The 21,957-nt window shown below is 48.6% G+C and overlaps 2 protein-coding genes across 2 annotated transcripts; both read left to right on the forward strand.

Moving 5' to 3' along the window:
• The first annotated feature begins 893 nt into the window (after positions 1–893).
• FAM220A (family with sequence similarity 220 member A) lies at positions 894–20,439 on the forward strand. Its single transcript, NM_001428050.1, is given in 2 exon segments — positions 894–1,342; positions 18,615–20,439. A coding segment is annotated over 1 exon segment (780 nt). The 5' UTR covers positions 894–1,342; positions 18,615–18,695; the 3' UTR covers positions 19,476–20,439.
• On the forward strand, positions 894–20,439 carry SMIM10L3 (small integral membrane protein 10 like 3). Its single transcript, NM_001428052.1, is given in 2 exon segments — positions 894–1,342; positions 18,615–20,439. Coding segments are annotated over 2 exon segments (207 nt in total). The 5' UTR covers positions 894–1,156; the 3' UTR covers positions 18,636–20,439.
• Positions 20,440–21,957: the final 1,518 nt, after the last annotated feature.

Consider the following 21,957-nt stretch of genomic DNA (forward strand, 5'->3'; position numbering starts at 1 on the left):
GGACCTGCCTTGGCCTCCCAAATGCTGGGATTACAGGAGTCGGGCACCACAACTGGCCTATTTTATTTGATTTATTTAAAAAATGCTAATCCCAGCACTTTGGGAGGCCGAGGTGGGCAGATCACCTGAGGTCAGGAGTTCGAGACCAGCCTGGCCAAAATGGTGAAAACCCCTGTCTACTAAAAATACAAAAATTAGCTGGGCATGGTGACGTGCACCTGTAATCCCAGCTACTCAGGAGGCTGAGCCTGGGGAATCACTTGAACTCGGGAGGCGGAGGTTGCAGGAGGCGAGATCATGCCATTGCACTCCAGCCTGGGCAACAAGAGCGAAACTCCATCTCAAATAAAAAGAAAAAAAAAGATTTAGTACTGCAACCTTTTTTTTTTTTTTTTTTTTTGAGACGGGGTCTTGCTCTGTCGCCCAGGCTGGAGTGCAGTGGCTCGATCTCGGCTCACTGCAAGCTCCGCCTCCTGAGGTCACGCCATTCTCCCGCCTCAGCCTCCCCCGAGTAGCTGGGACTACAGGCGCCCGCCACTACGCCTGGCTGATGTTTTGTATTTTTAGTAGAGACGGGGTTTCGCCGTGTTAGCCAGGATGGTCTCGATCTGCTGACCTCGTGATCCGCCCGCCTCGGCCTCCCAAAGTGCTAGGATTACAGGCATGAGCCACCGCGCTTGGCCTACTGCAACCATTTTTAAATGTATAGTTCAGCGGCGTTAAATACATTCACTTTGTCTGCAACCGTCGCTACCGTCCATCACCTCCCTTTGTCTTCATTTTCAGACTCACCAGTAGGGGGCGGACGGAGACAGCACATCAGCCTCGACCCCCACGCCTCCTCTCCCGCGCATGCGCGTCTTACCTGCCAAAAAGAAAGGTGGCAAGGGCGTGTCCAGGGGCGGGGCCTGTGGGCCGCGCAGGCGCGTGGCTGGCTTTGTGACGTCAGGCTGCGCGGCCAGGCTGGTACAGGCAGCTGCTCGCTGAGGCACTTCTCCGAGCGTGACGTGCGGACTCCGCTCCACTGCGGCCCGCCCGCCCGCCGGTCTAGCCGCCGCCTCCCTCGCTCCCTGAGCGCGCCAGGCGAGGGTCAGCTGCCGGGGCGACGCGGCGCGGAGAGGGCGGGCGGGCGGGCTGTGGGAGCGCCGGTCTCTATATGGCGGCGGCTCTGTCGGGCCTGGCTGTCCGGCTCTCGCGCTCGGCCGCCGCTCGCTCCTATGGGGTCTTCTGCAAGGGGCTGACGCGCACGCTGCTCATCTTCTTCGACCTGGCCTGGCGGCTGCGTATCAACTTCCCCTACCTCTACATCGTGGCTTCCATGATGCTCAACGTCCGCCTGCAGGTGGGTGAGCCGTGCCTGCCCGGCCCCCGGCCCTCCCCGAGCGCCCGCCTCGCCCGCGGGATGCAGACGCCACGGCAACTGCCACTGCCTAGAAGCTGAGTGTATGTCAAGCACCGTGCATTTTCCCGTGCGACCCTACTTTGGGGAGATCCACTGAGGTGGTCCTTATCCCCGTTCTGCAAACGCGGCACTGGGGGTCAGGTTAAGCGACTTGCCTTGGGGAAGGTCCCGCAGCTCGCGAGGTGGGGTCCGAGACTGCATGGGCTGGAAAGGTGTTGAAGAGGACCTTTATTAAATGTTGGGTGAATCTTCTAGTTCCCAAACTTTGCAACCTCCCCCTTTTTTTTAATTGTAAAGACGGGTCTCGGCCGGGCGCGGTGGCTTACTCCTGTAATGCACTTTGGGAGGCTGAGGCGGGCGGATCACCTGAGGTCAGGAGTTCGAGACCAGCCTGATCAACACGGAGAAACCCCGTCTCTACTAAAAATACAGAATTAGCCGGGCGTGGTGGCGCGTGCCTGTAATCCCAGCTACTCGGGAGGCTGAGGCGGCAGAATCGCTGGAACCTGGGAGGCCGCAGGTTGCGGTGAGCCGAGATCGCTCCATTGCGCTCCAGCCTGGGCAGCAAGAGGGAAACTCCATCTCAAAAATAATAATAATAATAATAAAGGGGTCTCGTTATGTTGCCCAGGCTGGTCTCGAACTCCTGGCCTCAAGAGATCCTCCCATCTTGGCCTCCCAGTGCTGGGATTATAGGCATGAGCCACCACATCTGGCCTGCATAGACGTTTTATGTTATCCTTGAAGCTAAAAATGGATTGGAAGTTAACAGCGTTTTGATAAATGTACCGTAATTTGGCCAGAGGTGGAACTGAGTTGTGAGGGTGAAGACCAGGGAAAATAAAGTGGAAGAGGTGGAAGCACAAAACGTCTCAGAGGCCTGGAACCATTCAGCTGATCTTAGAGTATGCTCACACCCCAGCACCCTGGAGACCGCCTTTGCTATAAAAAATTGGTATCTCTTTTTTTTTTTTTTTCCCTGAGACAGAGTCTTACTCTTGCCCAAGCTGGAGTGTGGTGGCGCCATCTCAGCTCACTGCAACCTCTGCCTCCCGAGTTCAAGCGATTCTCCTGACTCAGCCTCCTGAGTAGCTGGGACTACAGGTGCCCGCCACCACGCCGGGCTAATTTTTGTATTTTTAAGTAGAGTTGGGTTTTCACCATGTTCGCCAGGCTGGTCTCAAAATCCTGACTTCAAGTGATCTGCCCGCCTCGACCTCCCAAAGTGCTGGGATTACAGGCGTCAGCCACAGCGCCCAGCCAAGAGACTGATATTTCTACATCCGTTGAATTCCAGTTGCCTTTTTCTTTCTTTTATATTTTCCTTTTTGGTAGAGACAGGGTCTTCCCATGTTGCCAAGGCTGGTCTTGAACTTCTGGCCTCAAGTGATCCTCCTGCCTTGCCCTCCCAAAGCACTAGGATTATAGTCAGAACCCAGTGAGCCCAGCCTCAGATGACTTTTTCTAGTGGAAGGAAAGGTTGTCAACTCGAGAATTCTTTCTCAAAGAAAGCTGGCCAAGTCCTGAGCCCCTCTTGCATTCCATTTGCATACCTCTGTGCTGAAGGAGGGACCCTCCTTTGGGGAGTTTACAGTTGGACGGTCCTTGGGTTGCTCCCTGGCGTGCAGAATGAACCAGTCTGAGCAGTAGAACCACCACACTGCAGGTGCCGTCCCTTTCTAACGTCGGTTTGGCCATATCAAAGTATGATTGTCCCAGTAGCAGGTCTTCAGGTGGCTGGTGCCTGACACAGGTGATGATAATTAACATGAAACCTAACACTGGCTGTTGATCCAAATTGAGTTAAGATGGCTGGGCGCAGTAGCTCACTCCTGTAAGTAATCCCAACACTTTGGGAGGCCAAGGTGTCTGCGTCGCTTAAGCTCAGGAATTTGAGACCACCCTGGGCTACAGGGTGAAACCCTGTCTCTACTAAAATACAAAAAATTAGCTGGGCATGGTGGCCGGGCAGTGGTGGCGTGCACCTGTAGTCCCGGCTGCTTGTGGGGCTCAGGTGGGAGGATCGCTTGAGCCTGGGAGGCAGAGGTTGCAGTGAGCCGAGATTGTGCCACTGCACTCCAGCCTGGGCGACAGTGAGATTCTGTCTCAAGTAAATGAGTTGAGATTAACTGGCCTCTTTATTTTGAGGTCCAAATTGAGGTACTTTCATGTGATCAAGGGCTTGTAGCATTCTGAAATTATACCTGATTAGAGGGGTCAAAACCTCCACCAGGTAGCTTGAATTGAGTGAAGGGTGCTCCTGTGTCAGGTCAGGGGACTGGTAAACGAGAAGGCCTGAGCCCTCCCCAGTTACCGCCTTCGGAAATAGGGGCCCAGTATTTGCCGTATCTAGTCAGCACCAAGAGAAATCAGAAGTCAAGATTTTTAGATTTCCAATCCGGATTTTTAAAAAACAAACTTTGGCTGGGCATGGTGTCTCATGCCTGTAATCCCAGTATATTGGGAGGCTGAAGCAGGCGGATCACTTGAGGTCAGGAGTTTAAGACCAGCCTGGACAATATGGCAAAACCCCATCTCTACTAAAAGTAAAAAAATTAGGCAGGTGTGATGGTGCACGCCTGTAATCCCAGCTACATGGTAGGCTGAGGCAGGAGAATCACTTGAACCCAGGAGATGGAGGTTGCAGTGAGCCAAGATCACCCTACTGCACTCCAGCCTGGGAAACACAGCGAGACTCTGTCTCAAAAAAAAAAAAATAATAATAACCACCACCAAAAAAACAGATTTTAAAAAAAGAAACTTTGAGGGCAAAACAAAAAGTGTCTGCAGGCTGTATTTGGCTCCTGTACTCCCCTTTTTGTCTAGAGTAACGTAATTTGCAGTCATTTGTAAAAATCACAAGAATGGCTGTAAGAGAAAACCTGCTACATGATGCTGTTTTGGTGAAAATTGGTATGCTTTTTACCATTGAAACAGTTACCTTTTTCATATATCTGCTTCTCTATTTATAACCACCTCTCTAGTCTACCCTACTGTATCCACTCGCCTGGACTTTGTAGTATCTGCCATCTCCACCAAGCAATCAGAGGCAACTTCTAAAAAACAAATCAGATCGAGGGCTGGGTGTGGTGGCTCATGCCTATAATCCCAGCACTTTGGGAGACTGAGGTGGGAGGATCACTTGAGCCCAGGAGTTCCAGACCAGCCTGGGCAACACAGCAAGACCCCAGTCTGTACAAAAAATAAATTAGCCGGGTGTCGTGGTGCGTGCCTGTAATCCCAGCTACTTGGGAGGCAGAGGTGGGAGGATCGCTTGAGCCAAGGAGGCCGAAGATGCAGTGAGCCGTGATCATGACGATGCACACCAGCCTGGGCAACAGAGTGAGACTCTGTCTCTAAAATTAACAACAAGAAAAACACATAACCTCCCATAAATCTGATCATGTCATTTCTAAAAGAAAGCTAAACTCTGGCCGGGCGCGGTGGCCGGGCGTGCTGGGATTTACGCCTGTAAATCCCAGCTCCTGGAGAGGCTGAGGCAGGCAGATCACCTGAGGTCAGGAGTTTGAGACCAGCATGGCCAACATGGTGAAACCCCATCTCTACTAAAATACAAAAATTATCCGGGCATGGCGGCATGCGCCTGTCATCCCAGCTATTTGGGAGGCTGAGGCAGGAGAATTACTTGAACCCTGGGAGGTGGAGGTTACAGTGAGCCAAGTTTGTGCCACTGCACTCCAGCCTGGGCAACACAGTGAGACTCCGTCTCCAAAAAAATAATAATAAAATTTAAAAAAAAGAATTGAGTGGGCCAGGTGCCGTGACTCACCCCTGTAATCCCAGCACTTTGGGAGTCCAAGGTGGGAGGATCACTTGAACTGAGGAGTTTGAGACCAGCCTGGGCAACAGGGCGAAACTCCGTCTCTACAAAAAATACAAAAATTAGCTGGGCGTGGTGGTGCATGCCTATAGTCCCAGCTACTTGGGAGACTGAGGTGGATCACTTGAGGCCAGAAGGTCGAGGAGGCAGTGAGCTATAATTGTGCCACTGTACTCCAGGCTGGGCAACAGAGCAAGACCCTGTCTGTAAAAAAAGACACAAGTGTGAAGATTGTAGGCTTGGGCTTGACCAAGTGCAACAAGCAGCCATGTCACATCGTGGGGGTGGGGAGTGGGGTGTCTGTCTTCTTGGCCTTGATATTTACCTCTGCTACTTTAAACTCCCCTGCAGCTTTTAGAGTTTTTGTTCATTTGTGAAAAAACACTAACTTACCTGATTTGAAGTTTTAATTTTTGTGGCTTTCTGGTAAAGGGAGGTGCAACAGGAAATAGAATCTGAAGGAATAAGGGGGACAGCCCCACGCCTTTTTTTTTTTTTTTCTTTTTCTTCAGAACATGCTTTACCCTCGCTTGAGGCCAGGAGCTTGAGAAGCCTGGGCAACATAGTGAGACACCATCACTACAAAACATTAAAAATTAGTTGAATGTAGTGGTGCATGCCTGTAGTCCCAGCTACTTGGGAGGCTGAGGTGGGAGGATCACCTGTGCCTGGGAGTTCAAGGCTACAGTAAGCTATGATCCCACCACTGCTCTCCAGAATGGGTGACAGAGTGAGACTAAAAAGAAAAAGCCATACCCATCCTCTTCATTGCAGGAATGTTAGAATCTGTTTCACGAGTAATAAGGCCTAAAGAACTCCATTTTCCAAATTTGTTTAGGGAGCCCCTCCCCCCTAGATCTCTAGTTTGTAGGGCAGTGAGGCATTTTAAGGAGGTTAATACCTCTTTAGGATGAAAGATGATTAAATGAGAAAATGATGCAGACAGTTGTATACTGAGAATGGTTATGATTTTAAAATACTATTTGCAAGCAAGCCTTAATCTCCTGGAGTTGTTAGCATCCTTCTTATTTATACAGAATCTGAAATACAAGGCAGTTAAATGGAATCAATACCAAATACTAAATTTAGTAAAAGCAAGATTAAAAATGGTACTGTGAATCTGCTATAATTTAACAAGTCATGCCTACAACTTTTCAGTTATATGGCCTGTGGGAAGAATCAAGTGTTTCTTAGTCCTAGATCATATATATAAAATTATTATTTTTTTTTGAGACGGAGTTTCGCTCTTGTTGCTCAGGCTGGAGTGCAGTGGTGTGATTTCGGATCACTGCAACCTCCGCTTCCCAGGTTCAATCGATTCTCCTGCCTCAGCCTCCTGAGTAGCTGGGATTACAGGTGCCTGGTACCACGCCCAGCTAATTATTGTATTTTTAGTAGAGACGGGGCTTCACCATGTTGGCCAGGCTGGTCTTGAACTCCTGACCTCAGGGGATCCACCCTCCTCGGCCTCCCAAGGTGCTGGGATTACAGGTGTAAGCCAGTGCACCTGGCCAATTTTTTTTTTCTTTTCTCTTTTTTTTTGAGAAAGCGTCTTCCTCTGTCATCCAGGCTGGAGTGCAGTGGTGCGATCATAGCTCACTACAGCCTCCAGCTCCTGGACTCAAGCCATCCTCGCACTTCAGCCTTCTGAGTAGCTGGGGCTACAGGCATGTGCCACCATGCCTGGTTGATTTTTTCATTTTTTGTCTAGACGGGGTCTCACTATGTTGCCCAGGGTGGTCTCGAACTCCTGGCCTCAACTAATCCTCCTGCCTCAGCCTCCCAAAGTGCTGAGATTACAAGTGTGAGCCATCATACCTGGCCCTGCTTAGTCTTTTGTTTTTGTCTTTTATGTCTTTTTATGTTGGACTTTTGTGTTGCTTTCACTTTTTGGCTATTGTGAATAATGTTACTACGAACATTTGCATGTAAGCTTTGTGTGGACATCGGTTTTTATTTCTCTTGGTTGTATACTTAGAGCAGAATTCATGGATCATATGTAACTCCTCTAACCATTTCAAAAAGATCACTTTTTTTTTTGAGACAGAGTCTCGCTCTGTCACCCAGGCTGGAGTGCAATGGCATGATCTCGGCTCACTGCAACTTCTGACTTCTGGGTTCAAGTGATTCTCCTGCCTCCCGAGTAGCTGGGATTACAGGTGCCTACCACCATGCCCAGCTAATGTTTGTATTTTTAGTAGAGTCGGGGTTTTGCCATGTTAGCTGGGCTGGTCTCCAGCTCCTGGGCTCAAGAGATCCACCTGCCTCGGCCTCCCAGAGTGCTGGGATTACAGGTGTGAGCCACCGCACCCAGCCTAGACACTGTTTCTGTAAGACAGAAAGAGAGAGAGAGAAAGAGAAAGTAAGAAACAAAGAAAAAGAAAGAAAAAAGAAAGGAAAGAAAATGAAGCTTTAAGAAGAGACTGTCTGCTTGGTATACCAACCTAATACCAGCACCTAGAACAGCACCTGGCACCTGGCGTAGGGTAAGTTCTTAATGAGTGATTGCTCATTGAATGTGTGGCAGAAAATCTTTAGAATCTTGAATCAAAGGTTTTCAGCACTTGCAATTTTTTTTTTGAGATGGAGTCTTGTTCTTGTCACCCAGGCTGGAGTGCAATGGTATGATCTTGGCTCACTGTGGCCTCCACTTCTCGGATTCAAGTGATTCTCCTGCCTCAGCCTCCCAAGCAGCTGGGATTACAGGTGCCCACCACCATGCCTGGGTAATGTTTGTATTTTTAGTAGAGACAGAGTTTCACCATGATGGCCAGGCTGGTCTTGAACCCCTGACCTCAGGTGATCTACCCACCTTGGCCTCCCAAAGTGCTGGGATTACAGGGGTGAGCCACTGCGCCTGGCGCGCACTCATAATTTTTTTTTTTTTTTTTTGACAGAGTCTTGCTCCGTGGCCCAGGCTAGAGTGCGGTGGCGCGATCTCAGCTCACTGCAAGCTCCACCTCCTGGGTTCACGCCATTCCCCTGCCTCAGCCTCCCGAGTAGCTGGGACTACAGGCTCCCACCACTACACCTGGCTAATTTAAAAAAAAATTTTTTTTAGTAGAGGCAGGGTTTCACCACGTTAGCCAGGATGACAGTGCTCATAATAATAATAATAATAATTATTATTATTTTTTTGAGACGGAGTCTTGCTCTGTCACCCAGGCTGGAGTACAGTGGCGCGATCTCGGCTCACTGCAAGTTCCGCCTCCCGGTTCACACCATTCTCCTGCCTCAGCCTCCTGAGTAGCTGGGACTACAGGCGCCCGCCACCACGCCCAGCCAATTTTTTGTATTTTCGTAGAGACGGGGTTTCACCGTGTTAGCCAGGATGGTCTCAATCTCCTGACCTCGTGATCTACCCTCCTTGGCCTCCCAAAGTGCTGGGATTACAGGGGTGAGCCACTGTGCCTGGCCAGCACTCATTTTTTTTTTTTGGGGGGGCAGAGTCTTGCTGTGTCGCCCAGGCTGGAGTGCAGTGGCACGATCTCAGCTCACTGCAAGCTGCACCTCCTGGGTTCATGCCATTCCCCTGCCTCAGCCTCCCGAGTAGCTGGGACTGTAGGCTCCCACCACCACACCTGGCTAATTTTTTGAATTTTTTTTTTTTTTTTTTAGTAGAGACAGGGTTTCACTGTGTTAGGCAGGATGACAGCGCTCATAATTTTTTTTTTTTTTTTTTTGAGATGGAGTCTCACTCTGTCGCCCAGGCTGGAGTGCAGTGGCGCCATCTCGGCTCACTGCAAGCTCCGCCTCCCAGGTTCACGCCATTCTCCTGCCTCAGCCTCCCGAGTAGCTGGGACTATAGGTGCCCACCACCACGCCCGGCTAATTTTTTGTATTTTTAGTAGAGACAGGGTTTTACCGTGTTAGCCAGGATGGTCTCGATCTCCTGACCTCGTGATCCGCCCGCCTCGGCCTCCCAAAGTGCTGGGAATAATCCCACCACGCCCAGCCAGCACTCATAATTTTTTAAGTCATTGTCAACCTGCCCTCCTTCGAGTCTGTTATCCTGAATTCCCTCCCTGGCAATGTTGGGGAAGCTGTGGGTGGTCTGTATTTGCCCTTCAGCCAACTCCAGGTGCAGCACGGCCTCCGTGCTTCAGCTGACTCCAGGTATGGCACGGCCTCTGCCCTTCCACTGAAGTGTACTTACCCATGTTGGGGCTGTGTCTGTACACACATGCAGTGGTCGCTTCTCCGTCCTCCACCGCACCAACCTTCTCAGCAGCGTTTTGTCCTTCCCTGAAACACTTTTGGTCATGATGATCTTAGTAGCTGCTGTTGATTCTGATCAACAGCAGCTGGGATGCCCTTAGGATGCTAGTCAGAGAAGAGTAGTCAGAGAAGATTCTGGCTGCTTCTCATACATCAAATCTTCACAGAATCCTGGGAGGGGCCGGGCGCGGTGGCTCATGCCTGTAATCCCAGCACTTTGGGAGGCCGAGGCGGGCGGATCACCTGAGGTCAGGAGTTTGAGACCAGCCTGGTCAACATGGAGAAACCCCATCTCTACTAAAAATACAAAAATTAGCTGGGCATGGTGGTGCATGCCTGTAATCCCAGCTACTCAGGAGGCTGAGGCAGGAGAATTGCTTGAACCCAGGAGGTGGAGGTTGCAGTGAGCTGAGATCGTGCAGCTGCACTCCAGCCTGGGCGGCAGAGTGAGACTCATTCTCCCTGCGGAAAGTCAGTTGCCTGACCCCGAGCTGGCACCCGGCCTCTGCACACTCTCCTCTCCTTGTGATCGCACCTGTGAGCATCCAGGGGACGGGGAGGGGGAGACAGGGCAGTGGTTAAGAGAGGGGTACGGCTGGGCACAGCGGCTCTTGCCTGTAATCCCAGCACTTTGGGAGGCTGAGGTGGGTGGATCATGAGGTCAGGAGATCGAGACCATGGTGAAACCCTGTCTCTACTAAAAATACAAAACATTACCCAGGCGTGGTGGCGGGCGCCTATAGTCCCAGCTACTCTGGAGGCTGAGGCAGCGGAATGGCATGAACCTGGGAGGCGGAGCTTGCAATGAGCTGAGATCGCTCCACTGCACTCCAGCCTGGGCGACAGAGCGAGAGTCCGTCTCAAAAAAAAAAAAAAAAAGAAAAAAAGAGGGGTACACAGCTGGTTTTATAGGGGCAGGTGATTTATTTTTTATGGAGATGGGGTCTTGCTATGTTGCCTAGACTGGTCTCAAACTCCTAGGCTCAAACGATCCTCCCACCTCGGCCTCCTGAGTAGCAGGGACCACAGGTGTGTGCACCACACCCAGCTAATTTTTTAATTTTTTGTAGAGATGGGGGTCTTGCTGTGTTGCCCAGGCTGGTCTCCAGCTCCTAGGCTCAAGTGATCTCCCCACCTCGGCCTCCCAAAGTACTGGGATTACAGGTGTGAGCCACCACACCTGGCCATCAGGTGTGATTTAGACGTGCCAAGTGGCGAGTAGCAGGAACTCAGTGATGTTAGTGTGTTCCTTGTGATCATGATTCAGCCTAATTTAGAAGTGGTGTGGTCATTGCTGTTTCTCCTCCTCTAGGCTGTGTGGAAATCCGGGGGTTTGTTTCTGCTACCTCCAGTCTGATCATTTGGGCCATGAGCACAGTGAGTTAAGGTGTGCTAGCGTTCACACCTGAGGGGTGTGGAGCCGGCCCATCTGGGAGCGTGTGTGAGCTCTCCTTGCGTGCAGCAGTCCCTCAAGGCCCACTGCGGCCCTGCTGGTTTTAGCTGTGTCTTCTCCCCTTTGGGACTAGCCTTGCCAGACCTCTTTCAGAAACATTGGGGCCAAGATATTTTTAGTTTACAAAGCAACAGCACCGTCATGCCCTGGAGGCCAGGAATAGCTTGGGTTAGGGAAGGTGAGGGTACAGGCACTCATGAGGGCAACAGCTAAGTAGGTCAGGCCATTGTTGTCCGGCAGGTCAGCTGGGCAGGGATCTGCGAGGAAGGTGACCGCTTCTGTTGTGGTGAGGATCAGGTATACCTGGACAGCCTCGTTTCCCCTGGCACAGCGCCCCTGTGACCTCCCTGGCTTTGTGTTCAGCTTTTGTCATCTTTGGTGGGAGGCAGAGGGAGGTGTAGGCTGCAAGATTTACCCTCTGGAACCCAGGGCTACACTTTATTTTTCCTGAACCATGCTTTCTTGAAGACTCCTTCCATTATTCTGGTGGTCTCAGCTTTGGTAGCTACCTTTGTTTGTAATACCATCATTTACACTGTTTTTTAAATTTTGTAGAATTAACATGGCATGAGGAGGCCAAAAAGAGCTGATTTTGTATACACTTAGGCATGCTTTATCTGGTACAATATATCTCTAGCATACTGAGAAAAAACTGTGAAAAAACTCATAAATGACTTAAATATGCCTAGAAATTATTTAGAAGTTACTTGTGGCCATCAGAATACAGGTAATATGTATAACAGTCTAATACCAGAAGAGGTTAGTTGAGGGCTGTGAGCCAAAATGTTTTTGATAACCTGTTGAAGTCTTTTTGTGGCTGGGCATAGTGGCTCACGCCTGTAATCGCAGTGCTTTGGGAGGCTGAGCAGGTGGATCACCTGAGGTCAGGAGTTCGAGAGCAGCCTGGCCAACATGGTGAAACCATGTCTCTACTGAAAATACAAAAATTAGCTGGGCGTGGCAGCTGGTGCCTGTAGTCCCAGCTACTTGGGAGGGTGAGGCAGGAGAATTGCTTGAACCTGGGAGGCGGAGGTTGCAGTGAGCCAAGATTGCACCACTGCACTCCAGCCTGGGTGACAGAGCAAGACTCTGTCTCAAAATAAATAAATAAATAAATAAATAACATTGAAATCTTTTTGATGAGAGAATTAAATAGTTTATTACTGAATACTAAAGTACTAGAAGAACTTCAGGGGACAGTTTATTCTATCATGATTGAATACATGTTTACCTTATTAAATGAATTTTTTTATGTTTCTGAGTTATAAAATAAGTGATTACTAATGGTACCTTATACTGCGTTAGTTTGCTAAGGAAAATGAAAAAAAAAAATGGTACTGTATTTAAAGTACTTTAACACAATTCTAGAAATGTTTCACCTTTCTGAACAATGCTAAATCCTTGTACAAGGACTTATTAAAAATGGTTAGAAACTTAATTTTTCTGAGCACTGTCCCATATTATATGACCTGTTTTTCTTGAGAATTAAAATACTGGGCGGGCGCAGTGGCTCACGCCTGTAATCCCAGCACTTTGGGAGGCTGAGGCGGGTAGATCACGTGAGGTCAGGAGTTAGAGACCAGCCTGGCCATCATGGTAAAACCCCATATCTACTCAAAATACAAAATTAATGGGCTGGCAAGGCTAGTCCCAAAGGGGAGAAGACACAGCTAAAACCAGCCAGGGCCACGGTGGCATACACCTGTAGTCTCAGCTACTTGGGAGGCTGAAACAGGAGAGTTGCTTGAGTGCGGGAAGCAGAGGCTGCAGTGAGCTGAGATTGCGGCACTGCACTCCAGCCTGGGCGAGACAGAGAGAGACTCTTGTCTCAAAAAAAAAAAAGAAAAAAAGAATTAAAATACCTATTTCAACATATATTGAAATATATTTAGGAATCCTTCCGTTTAAGGATAATGTTCATACTTGGCACATTTTCATCAGCAAAATAAATGTAAGGTTTGAAAGAATATGGCCAGCCATGGTGGCTCACACCTGTAATTCCAGCACTTTGGGAGGCTGAGGTGGGTGGATCACTTGAGCCCAGGAGTTCAAGACCAGCCTAGGACATGGCAAAACATTGTCTCTACAAAAAATACAAAAAATTAGCTGGATGTGGTGGCACACACCTGTGGTTCCAGCTGCTTGGGAGGCTAAGGTGAGGTGATGACCCAAGCTTGAGGAAGTCGAGGCTGCAGTGAGCCGTGACTGTGCCATTGCACTCCAGCTTTTTTTTTTTTTTTTTTTTTGGACAAAGTCTTGCTCTCTCTCTCAGGCTGGAGTACAGTGGTGCCATCTTGGCTCACGGCAGCCTCTGCTTCCTGGGCTCAAGTGATTCTCATGTCTCAGCCTCCTGACTAATAGCTGGGATTATAGGCATGTGCAACCATACCCAGCTAATTTTTGTATTTTTAGTAGAGATAGGGTTTCCCTGTGTTGGCCAGGCTGGTCTCAAACTCCTGACCTCAAGAGATCTGCCCGCCATGGCCTCCCAAAGTGTTGGGATTACAGGCATGAGCCACCGTGCCTGGCCTGTATTCTTTTATGTGGTTCATATATATACAGTTTTTTCTTTTCTTTTTTGAGTCACAGTCTTGCTCTAATTGCGCAGGCTGGAGTATAGTGGTGTGATCACAGCTTACTGCAGCCTTGAGCTTCTAGGCTCAAGCAATCCTCTCCCACCTCAGCCTCTCAAGTGACTGGGACTACAGGTGTGCACCACCACCCCCAGCTAATCTTTTAATTTTTTTTTTTTTTTTTTTTTTGAGGCAAAATCTCACTCTGTTGCCCAGGCTGGAGTGCAGTGGTGCTATCTTGGCTTACTGTAACCTCCGCCTCCCAGGTTCAAACGATTGTCCTGCCTCAGCCTCCTGAGTAGCTGGGACCACAGGTGCGCACCACCATGCCCCATTAATTTTTGTATTTTTAGTAGAGACGGGGTTTCACCGTGTAGACCAGGCTGATCTCGAACTCCTGTCCTCAAGTGATCCATCCGTCTTGGCCTCCCAGAGTGCTGGGATTACAGGTGTGAGCCACTGCTCCCGGCCACTCTTTTAAAATTTTTTTGTAGAGACAGGGTCTTGCTGTGTTGCCCAGGCTGGTCTCACACCCCTGGGCTCAAGCCATCCTTCTGTCTGTGCCTCCCAAAGTGTTGGGATGACAGGGCTGAGCCACTGCACCTGGCCTGGTTCAAATATATTTTAGTGAATTATATAGAATAATGGTCACAATTCTATCAGTAAAAACTTTTCAGCATGTCCCACAAGATATATATAAGTATTCATAAAGTGTATATTTTGCTCACTCAGAATATGATACATATTATAAAACATAGAAAATGTTAAAAGGGAGAAGAAAGAAGAATGAACTAAACCAAGACATTTTAATATTTTCTCACATATTAATAACGGCTAGGCTGGGCATGGAGGCTCACACCTGTAGTCCCAACACTTTGGGAGGCTGAGGCGGGCAGATCACCTGAGGTCAGGACATCAAGACCAGCCTGGCCAACATAGCAAAACACCATCTCTACTAAAAATACAAAAACTAAAATTAGCCAGGCGTGGTGGCGGGCGCTTGTAATCGCAGCTACGCAGGAGGTTGAGGCAGGAGAATCACTTGAACCCAGGAGGCAGAGGTTGTAGTGAGCCGAGATTGTGCCATTGCCCTCCAGCCTGGGCAACAAGAGCGAGACTCCATTTAAAAAAAAAATAGCTGGGCATGGTGGTGGGTTCCTGTAATCCCAGCAGCTTGGGAGGCTGATGCAGGAGAATCGCTTGAACCCAGGAGGTGGAGGTTGCAGTGAGCTGAGATTGCACCACTACGGTCCAGCCTGGGTGACAGAGTGAGACTCTGTCTCAAAAAATAACCACTGGCTGGGTGCGGTGGCTCACACCTGTAATCCCACCACTTTGGGAGGCCAAGGCGGGTGGATCACCTGAGGTCAGGAGTTTGAGACCAGCCTGACCAACATGAAGAAACCCGTCTCTATTAAAAATACAAAATTAGCCAGGCGTGGTGGCACATGCCTATAATCCCAGCTACTCAGGAGGCTGAGGCAGGAGAATCACTTGAACCCAGGAGGTGGAGGTTGCAGTGAGTCGAGATCGTGCCATTGTACTCCAGCCTGGGTAACAAGAGTGAAACTCCATTTCAAAATAACTAACTAACTATCCAGGCTGGGCGTGGTGGCTCACGCCTGTAATCCTAGCACTTTGGGAGGCCAAGGCAGGTGGACTGCCTGAGCTCGGGAGTTTGAGACCAGCCTGGGCAACTTGTGGAACCCCGTCTCTACCAAAATATAAAAAATTAGCCGGGCGTGGCGGTGTGCACCTGTAGTCCCAGCTACTTGGGAGGCTGAGGCAGGAGAATTGTTGAACCCAGGAGGCAGAGTTTGCAGTAAGCTGTGATCCTGCCACTGCACTTCAGTCTGGGTGACAGAGTGAGACTCCATCTCTTTTTTTTTTTTTTGAGACAGAGCCTCTGGGACTCAAGCTGTTCTCCTGCCTCACCCTCCCGAGTAGCAGGGACTACAGGCATGCTCCACCATGCCCAGCTAATTTTTGTATTTTTAGTAGAGATGGGGTTTTACCATGTTGTTCAGGCTGGTCTTGAACTCCTGACCTCAGGTGATCCACCCATCTAGGCCTCCCAAAGTGCTGGGATTACAGGCGTGAGCCACTGCACCCAGCCAGTCAACAACTTTAAAAAAATACTTTAGCTGGGTACAGTGGTACACACCTGTAATCCCAGCTACTCGGGAGGCTGATGTGGGAGGAGCACTTAAGAGACCAGGAGTTCGGCTGGGTGCGGTGGCTCACGTTTGTAATCCCAGCACTTTGGGAGGCCGAGGTGGGTGGATCACGAGGTCAGGAGATAGATTCCATCCTGGCTAACATGGTGAAACCCCATCTCTACTAAAAATACGAAAAATTAGCCGGGTGTGGTGGCGGGTGCCTGTAGTCCCAGCTACTCGGGAGGCTGAGGCAGGAGAATGGCGTGAACCCGGGAGGTGGAGCTTTTAGTGAGCTGAGATAGCGCCACTGCACTCCAGCCTGGGCAAAAAAAGAGCAAGACTCTGTCTCAAAAAAAAAAAAAAAAAAAAGAGGCCAGGAGTTCGAGACCACTCTAGGCAACATGGGGAGACCCTGTCTCTATTAAAAAAAAAAAAAGACACTTGTTCTTCAAGTCACCTACTTGGATCTCTTCGAAGTGCACTTTCCTTTCTCACTCTAGAGCTTTGTAATAAACTTCTGTTCCTGCTCTGAAAAAAAAAAAATTTGCCAGGTATGGTGGTGCCTGCCTGTAGTCCCAGTGACACAGGAGGCTGAATTAGGAGGATTGCTTGAGCCCAGAAGTTAAAGGCTGCTGTGAGCTGTGATCACGCCATTGTCCTCCAGCCTGGGTGGCAGAGTGAGACCTCGTCTCAAAAACAGCAACAACAACAATATGAAACTTTAGTCTGTGCCTCCTTATGATCACAGCCTTCTTTCTTTCTTTTTCCTGCTCTGTGGAACAGCCTCCTAACTAGTGTGTCTATTCTGAACCATTTGCAGTCTGTCCATCACAGTGTATCCAGAATAATTTATCTGAAATGCAAATCCAGCCATCCTGTCCTTGCTGAAGCTTCTCGGCTGGCTGCAATCACCGGCTCCCTGTGACATGGCCCGGGGTCTCTTTCTCTAAACTCTCCCTGCTTTCTCCTTCAGCCTCTAATAATAATTGCATCCTTCATTTTCTCCCCAGTGTTTTTTTTTTTTTTTTTTTTTGATTTTTTATTTGAGATGGAGTCTTGCTTTGTCGCCAGGCTGGAGTGCAGTGGTGGGATCTCGGCTCACTGCAACCTCTGCCTCCCGGGTTCACGCAATTCTCTCGCTTCAGCCTCCCTGGTAGCTGGGATTACAGGCACCCGCCAGCACGTCTGGCTGTTTTCTATTTTTAATAGAGACAGGGTTTCACCATGTTGACCATGCTTGTCTTGAACTGCTGACCTCATGATTTGTCCGCCTTGGCCTCCCAAAGTGCTGGGATTACAGGCATGAGCCACTGCGCCTGGCCAAAATTTATAACAAATCTTAATGCGGTTATACATCCATTTAGCATTAAGAGTCTCCTAGTTCCATAAGATTAGAGAAACAGCAGTTTCCTACCTGGCATTTCTCCATCTCCGTCAGCCACTTTGAGCTGTAGCTGATCCTTTCAGTGTTGCTGCTTTTTAATTTTAATTTTTATTTTTTGAGACAGGGTCTGACTCCGTTGCCCAGGTCGGAGGGCAGAGTGACTCGATCTCAGCTCACTGCGACCTCTGCCTCCCAGGCTCAAGCAATCCTCCCACATCAGCCTCCTGAGAATCTGGGACTATAGCTGCTGAGTTTACAAGCGTGAGCCACCACGCCTGGCTGAGGGTGGTGGTGTTTTTTAAGTGAACACATCATGTGTCAAAATTACATTTAACTTGTCAATTAATAAGGGAACTAATATGATGTTACAACCAGTTTAAAGGAAAATTCAGACAACACTCGAAAGTGAGTTTACAGATAGATGCAAAGCTGGTCAATATCCATAGGGCAGTAATCAGTACATTCCATGAGACTAATTTAATTAGTTTAATTAAGCTAATTAGACTATTTTCTTTGGACAGGAACTTTTTTGCCTTACTCTTAAGGTTTTGGGCAAATGACAGAGTTGTAAAGCAGCTCAGAGACAATGAAGGTGCTGGTCCCTATAAAATTACATAACCTGAAGGATGCACTAGGTAGCATGCCCAGTCATGTTATTTTTTGTTCATTTCAAAGCCTTTTCGCAATTTTTTTTTTTTTTTTTTTCCGTGAGTTGGAGTCTAGCTCTGTCGCCCAGGCTGGAGTGCAGTGGCATGATCTCGGCTCACAGCTACTTCCACCTCCTGGGTTCAAGCGATTCTCCGACCTCAGCCTCCGGACTAGCTGGGATTACAGACACCTGCCATCACACCTGGCTAATTTCACCTGGCCAACATGGCGAACCCTCATCTCTACTAAAAATACAAAAAACGAATTAGCTGGGCATGGTGGCAGGCACCTGTAATCCCAGCTACTCAAAAGGCTAAGGCAGGAGAATCGCTCGAACCTGAGAGGTAGTGGTTGCAGTGAGCCGAGATCGTGCCATTGCACTCCAGCCTAGGCAACAAGAGCGAAACGCCATCTCAAAAAAAAAAAAAAAAAAGCCTCTATTATTTGCTAATTTGAGGGTGGGGAACTAAGCCCACGAAATGTTCTCCACTAGGCCGGGCGTGGTGGCTCACGCCTGTAATCCCAGTACTTTGGGAGGCCAAGGCGAGTGGATCATGAGGTCAGGAGATGGAGACCATCGCAGCTAACTTGGTGAAACCTTGTCTCTATTAAAAATACAAAAAATTAGCGGGCTTGGTGGCATGCAACTGGTCGCCTAGCGTGGGCGACAGAGCAAGACTCTGTCTCAAAAAAACAAAAACCATAATACGGCTGGGCATGGTGGCTCACACCTGTAATCCCAGCACTTTGGGACGCTGAGGTGGGTGGATCACCTGAGGTCAGGAGTTGAAAACCAGCCTTACCAATATGGTGAAACCCTGTACTGGAGACTGTCATAAAGATCTCAGTGTTTGTTAGGAAATATTTGGTGGGTGTAGATGCTCTTAAGACCCATGTGTCTTCATTTTAGAACTTTAATTTGATTCCCTTTTCTAGGTTCATATTGAGATCCATTGAAGGCCCTCCCAGACTGACGAAGGCGTGACCTCAGGCCCACCGCATCCAAGAACACGAAGCATGAGGGACAGAAGAGGGCCCCTCGGCACCTGCCTGGCACAAGTGCAGCAGGCCGGAGGAGGTGACTCGGACAAACTATCATGCAGCCTTAAGAAAAGAATGCCGGAGGGCCCTTGGCCTGCAGATGCACCCTCCTGGATGAATAAGCCTGTGGTTGATGGAAATTCACAAAGTGAGGCATTATCACTGGAAATGAGAAAGGATCCGAGCGGGGCTGGCCTCTGGCTTCACAGTGGCAGCCCAGTGCTTCCATATGTGAGAGAATCAGTAAGAAGAAATCCAGCCTCAGCAGCCACTTCGAGCACAGCCGTGGGTTTGTTCCCTGCTCCAACAGAGTGTTTTGCTCGGGTGTCCTGCAGTGGTGTTGAAGCTCTGGGGCGGCGAGACTGGCTGGGAGGAGGGCCCAGGGCCACTGACGGCCACAGAGGACAGTGCCCCAAAGGAGAGCCTCGGGTGTCACGACTGCCACGCCATCAAAAACTGCCGGAAATGGGAAGTTTCCAGGAAGACCCACCAAGTGCTTTTCCCAAGGGTCTGGGCTCTGAGTTGGAACCCGCTTGCCTGCACTCTGTCCTGTCTGCAACACTGCACGTGTATGCCGAAGTGCTCCTGAGTGAGGAGACAAAACGCATTTTCCTTGACCGTTTAAAGCCCATGTTTTCAAAGCAAACAATAGAATTCAAGAAAATGCTTAAAAGCACCTCAGATGGTGTGCAGATAACACTGGGGTTACTGGCTCTGCAACCTTTTGAATTAGCAAATACATTATGCCATAGTTAAGGTACAAGCAGAACAATACCAATAGATTAATTTTAAGAGTTGTCTTAGAATGATTTCTTTCGCATTAAGTCTGGATGCAAACTGTGCAGCCCTTAGGTTCCTGCTGTAGTTTTGTACGACCTGGCAGACTTAAAGTAAATTGAGTTTAAATTCAAAGCCGGTTGATGCGGAAGGAACTTTTTTGGCATGTGTTAAATTGTGCTTTAAAAGACATATACAGAATTGGGAAACATTTCAGGAGATGATCATAGCCTGTATAAATACCAGATTAGAACATACGGATTTACCATGAAGTTCTGTCTTCAACATCCATTCTAAAGGGCTACTGTCCCAAATCCTGTGTGTCCTTTTGACTTGTCTGATCACCCAATGGAAGTGGATACTTGTAAAGTCTACACCACTGTACCTGGTGTTAAATCTTGCTGAATTCGTGGTAAGCTGTTACCATGTCTACATTTTGTAGAATGATTTTGGTCGGCAGCAAAATTCGATTTCACTTCTCACACCCCTTTCCTTGCACTTGAAATGCAGTTTAGACAGAGGCCCTGTGGTGAAAGTTGCAGTATTAAGTTTACCTTTAGAAGATCCCTTCTCAAACTCAGAACCCTAGCAGTGTTACCTTAAACAAAAATGAGCTCCAGAAAAAAGTAGCTCAGTTACAGAGAAGCAAATCGAGTTATTTCCCACATAAAAAGTTTCCCAGATTCTAAGAATTGCAGTATCCTGTACCCCAAAATTTTTCAAGGTGACTCCTGTTGTCATCTGTTGATAACTTTAATAAAGGTCATTTAGGGACATAAGTTTTTAAAGACTCCCAAAGTGAGACTTAAACATTTTCGGGATTATCGATTGCATATATCAGTTTATGTTGTGTGCTGAATTACTATGCCATGTGCTATTTTAGTGTTTGGGGAAAATGAAAAATAAAATTTGTTCTTTAGCTTAATAAATATGTCTTATTTTATATGTGTGGTCTTGGTTCTTCTTGTGTTTTTATTAATGCCGTCGTCGTCCTGATAGTTTTTATTATTTGAGACAGGGTCTTGCTCTGTCGCTCAGGCTGGAGTGCAGTGGAGTGATCATAGCTTACTATAAACTTGAACTCCTGGGCTCTAGCAATCCTCCCACCTCAGCCCCCTAAGTTGCCAGGACAACAGTTGCATGCCACTGTGGACAGCTATTTTTTTTTGAGACGGAGTTTCACTCTTGTTGCCCAGGCTGGAGTGGAATAGCCTGATCTCAGCTCACTGCAACCTCCACCTCCAGGGTTCAAGTGATTCTCCTGCCTCAGCCTCCCAAGTAGCTGGGATTACAGGCACCCACCACCACTCCCCGGCTAATTTTTGTATTTTTATTAGAGACAGGGTTCTGCCATGTTGGTCAGGCTGGTCTCGAACTCCTGACCTCAGGTGATCCACCTGCTTAGGCTTCCCAAAGTGCTAGGATTACAGGCATGAGCCACTGCGTCTGACCCCCTAATACTTTTTTTTTTTTTGAGACGGAGTTTTCACTTTTGTCGCCCAGGCTGGAGTGCAATGGCGCGATCTCGGCTCACCGCAGCTTCCGCCTCCTGGGTTCAAGTGATTCTCCTGCCTCAGCCTCTCGAGTAACTGGGATTACAGGCATGCGCCTCCACGCCCGGCTAATTTTGTATTTTTAGTAGAGGCGGGGTTTCTCCATGTTGGTCAGACTGGTCTCGAACTCTTGACCTCAGGTGATCCACCCGCCTCGGCCTCCCAAAGTGGTAGGATTACAGGCGTGAGCCACTGCGCCCGGCCTTTTTTTTTTTTTTTTTTTTTTTTTTTTAAACATCGAGGTAGGTTGCCGATGCACGAGATTAGAAGCAGAGCTTGAAAAACAATATAAGGCTAGACCTGAACTCAACTCTCTGCTCCCAGGAAACAATGAAGTCCTGCCTTGTGATCCTTTCGGTTGGTGCTCAGAGTCCCAAAGAAAAAGTCCTTACAAGGCAAACCATCTCCATCTAATCTAAGTGACACTGCCTTGGTGGCGCATTTAAAACCCTGTTGAACAGCCATGCCCTTTTGGTGTCACTGTGATTGCAAAATGAGATGAAGACAGTTTTAAGTGTTTTAAAATAGAGACTGTTTTCTTGCCAAGCCCTCCTTTTACTTCTCTTTTTTTTTTTTTTTGAGACAGAGTCTCGCTCTGTTGCTCAGGCTGGAGTGCAGTGGCGCGGTCTCCGCTCATTGCAAGCTCCACCTCCCGGGTTCACGCCGTTTTGCCTCAGCCTCCCGAGTAGCTGGGACTACAGGCACCCGCCACCATGCCCGGCTATTTTTTTTTTTTTTTTTTGTATTTTTAGTAAAGATGGGGTTTCACCGTGTTAGCCAGGATGGTCTCAATCTCCTGACCTCGTGATCTGCCCGCATCAGCCTCCCAAAGTGCTGGTATTACAGGCGTGAGCCACCGCTCCTGGCCTTTTTTTTTTTTTGAGATGGAGTTTTGCTCTTGTTACCCA

This window comes from Pan troglodytes, chromosome 6 (genome assembly GCF_028858775.2).
Source record: "Pan troglodytes isolate AG18354 chromosome 6, NHGRI_mPanTro3-v2.0_pri, whole genome shotgun sequence".
Lineage (NCBI taxonomy): Eukaryota > Metazoa > Chordata > Mammalia > Primates > Hominidae > Pan > Pan troglodytes.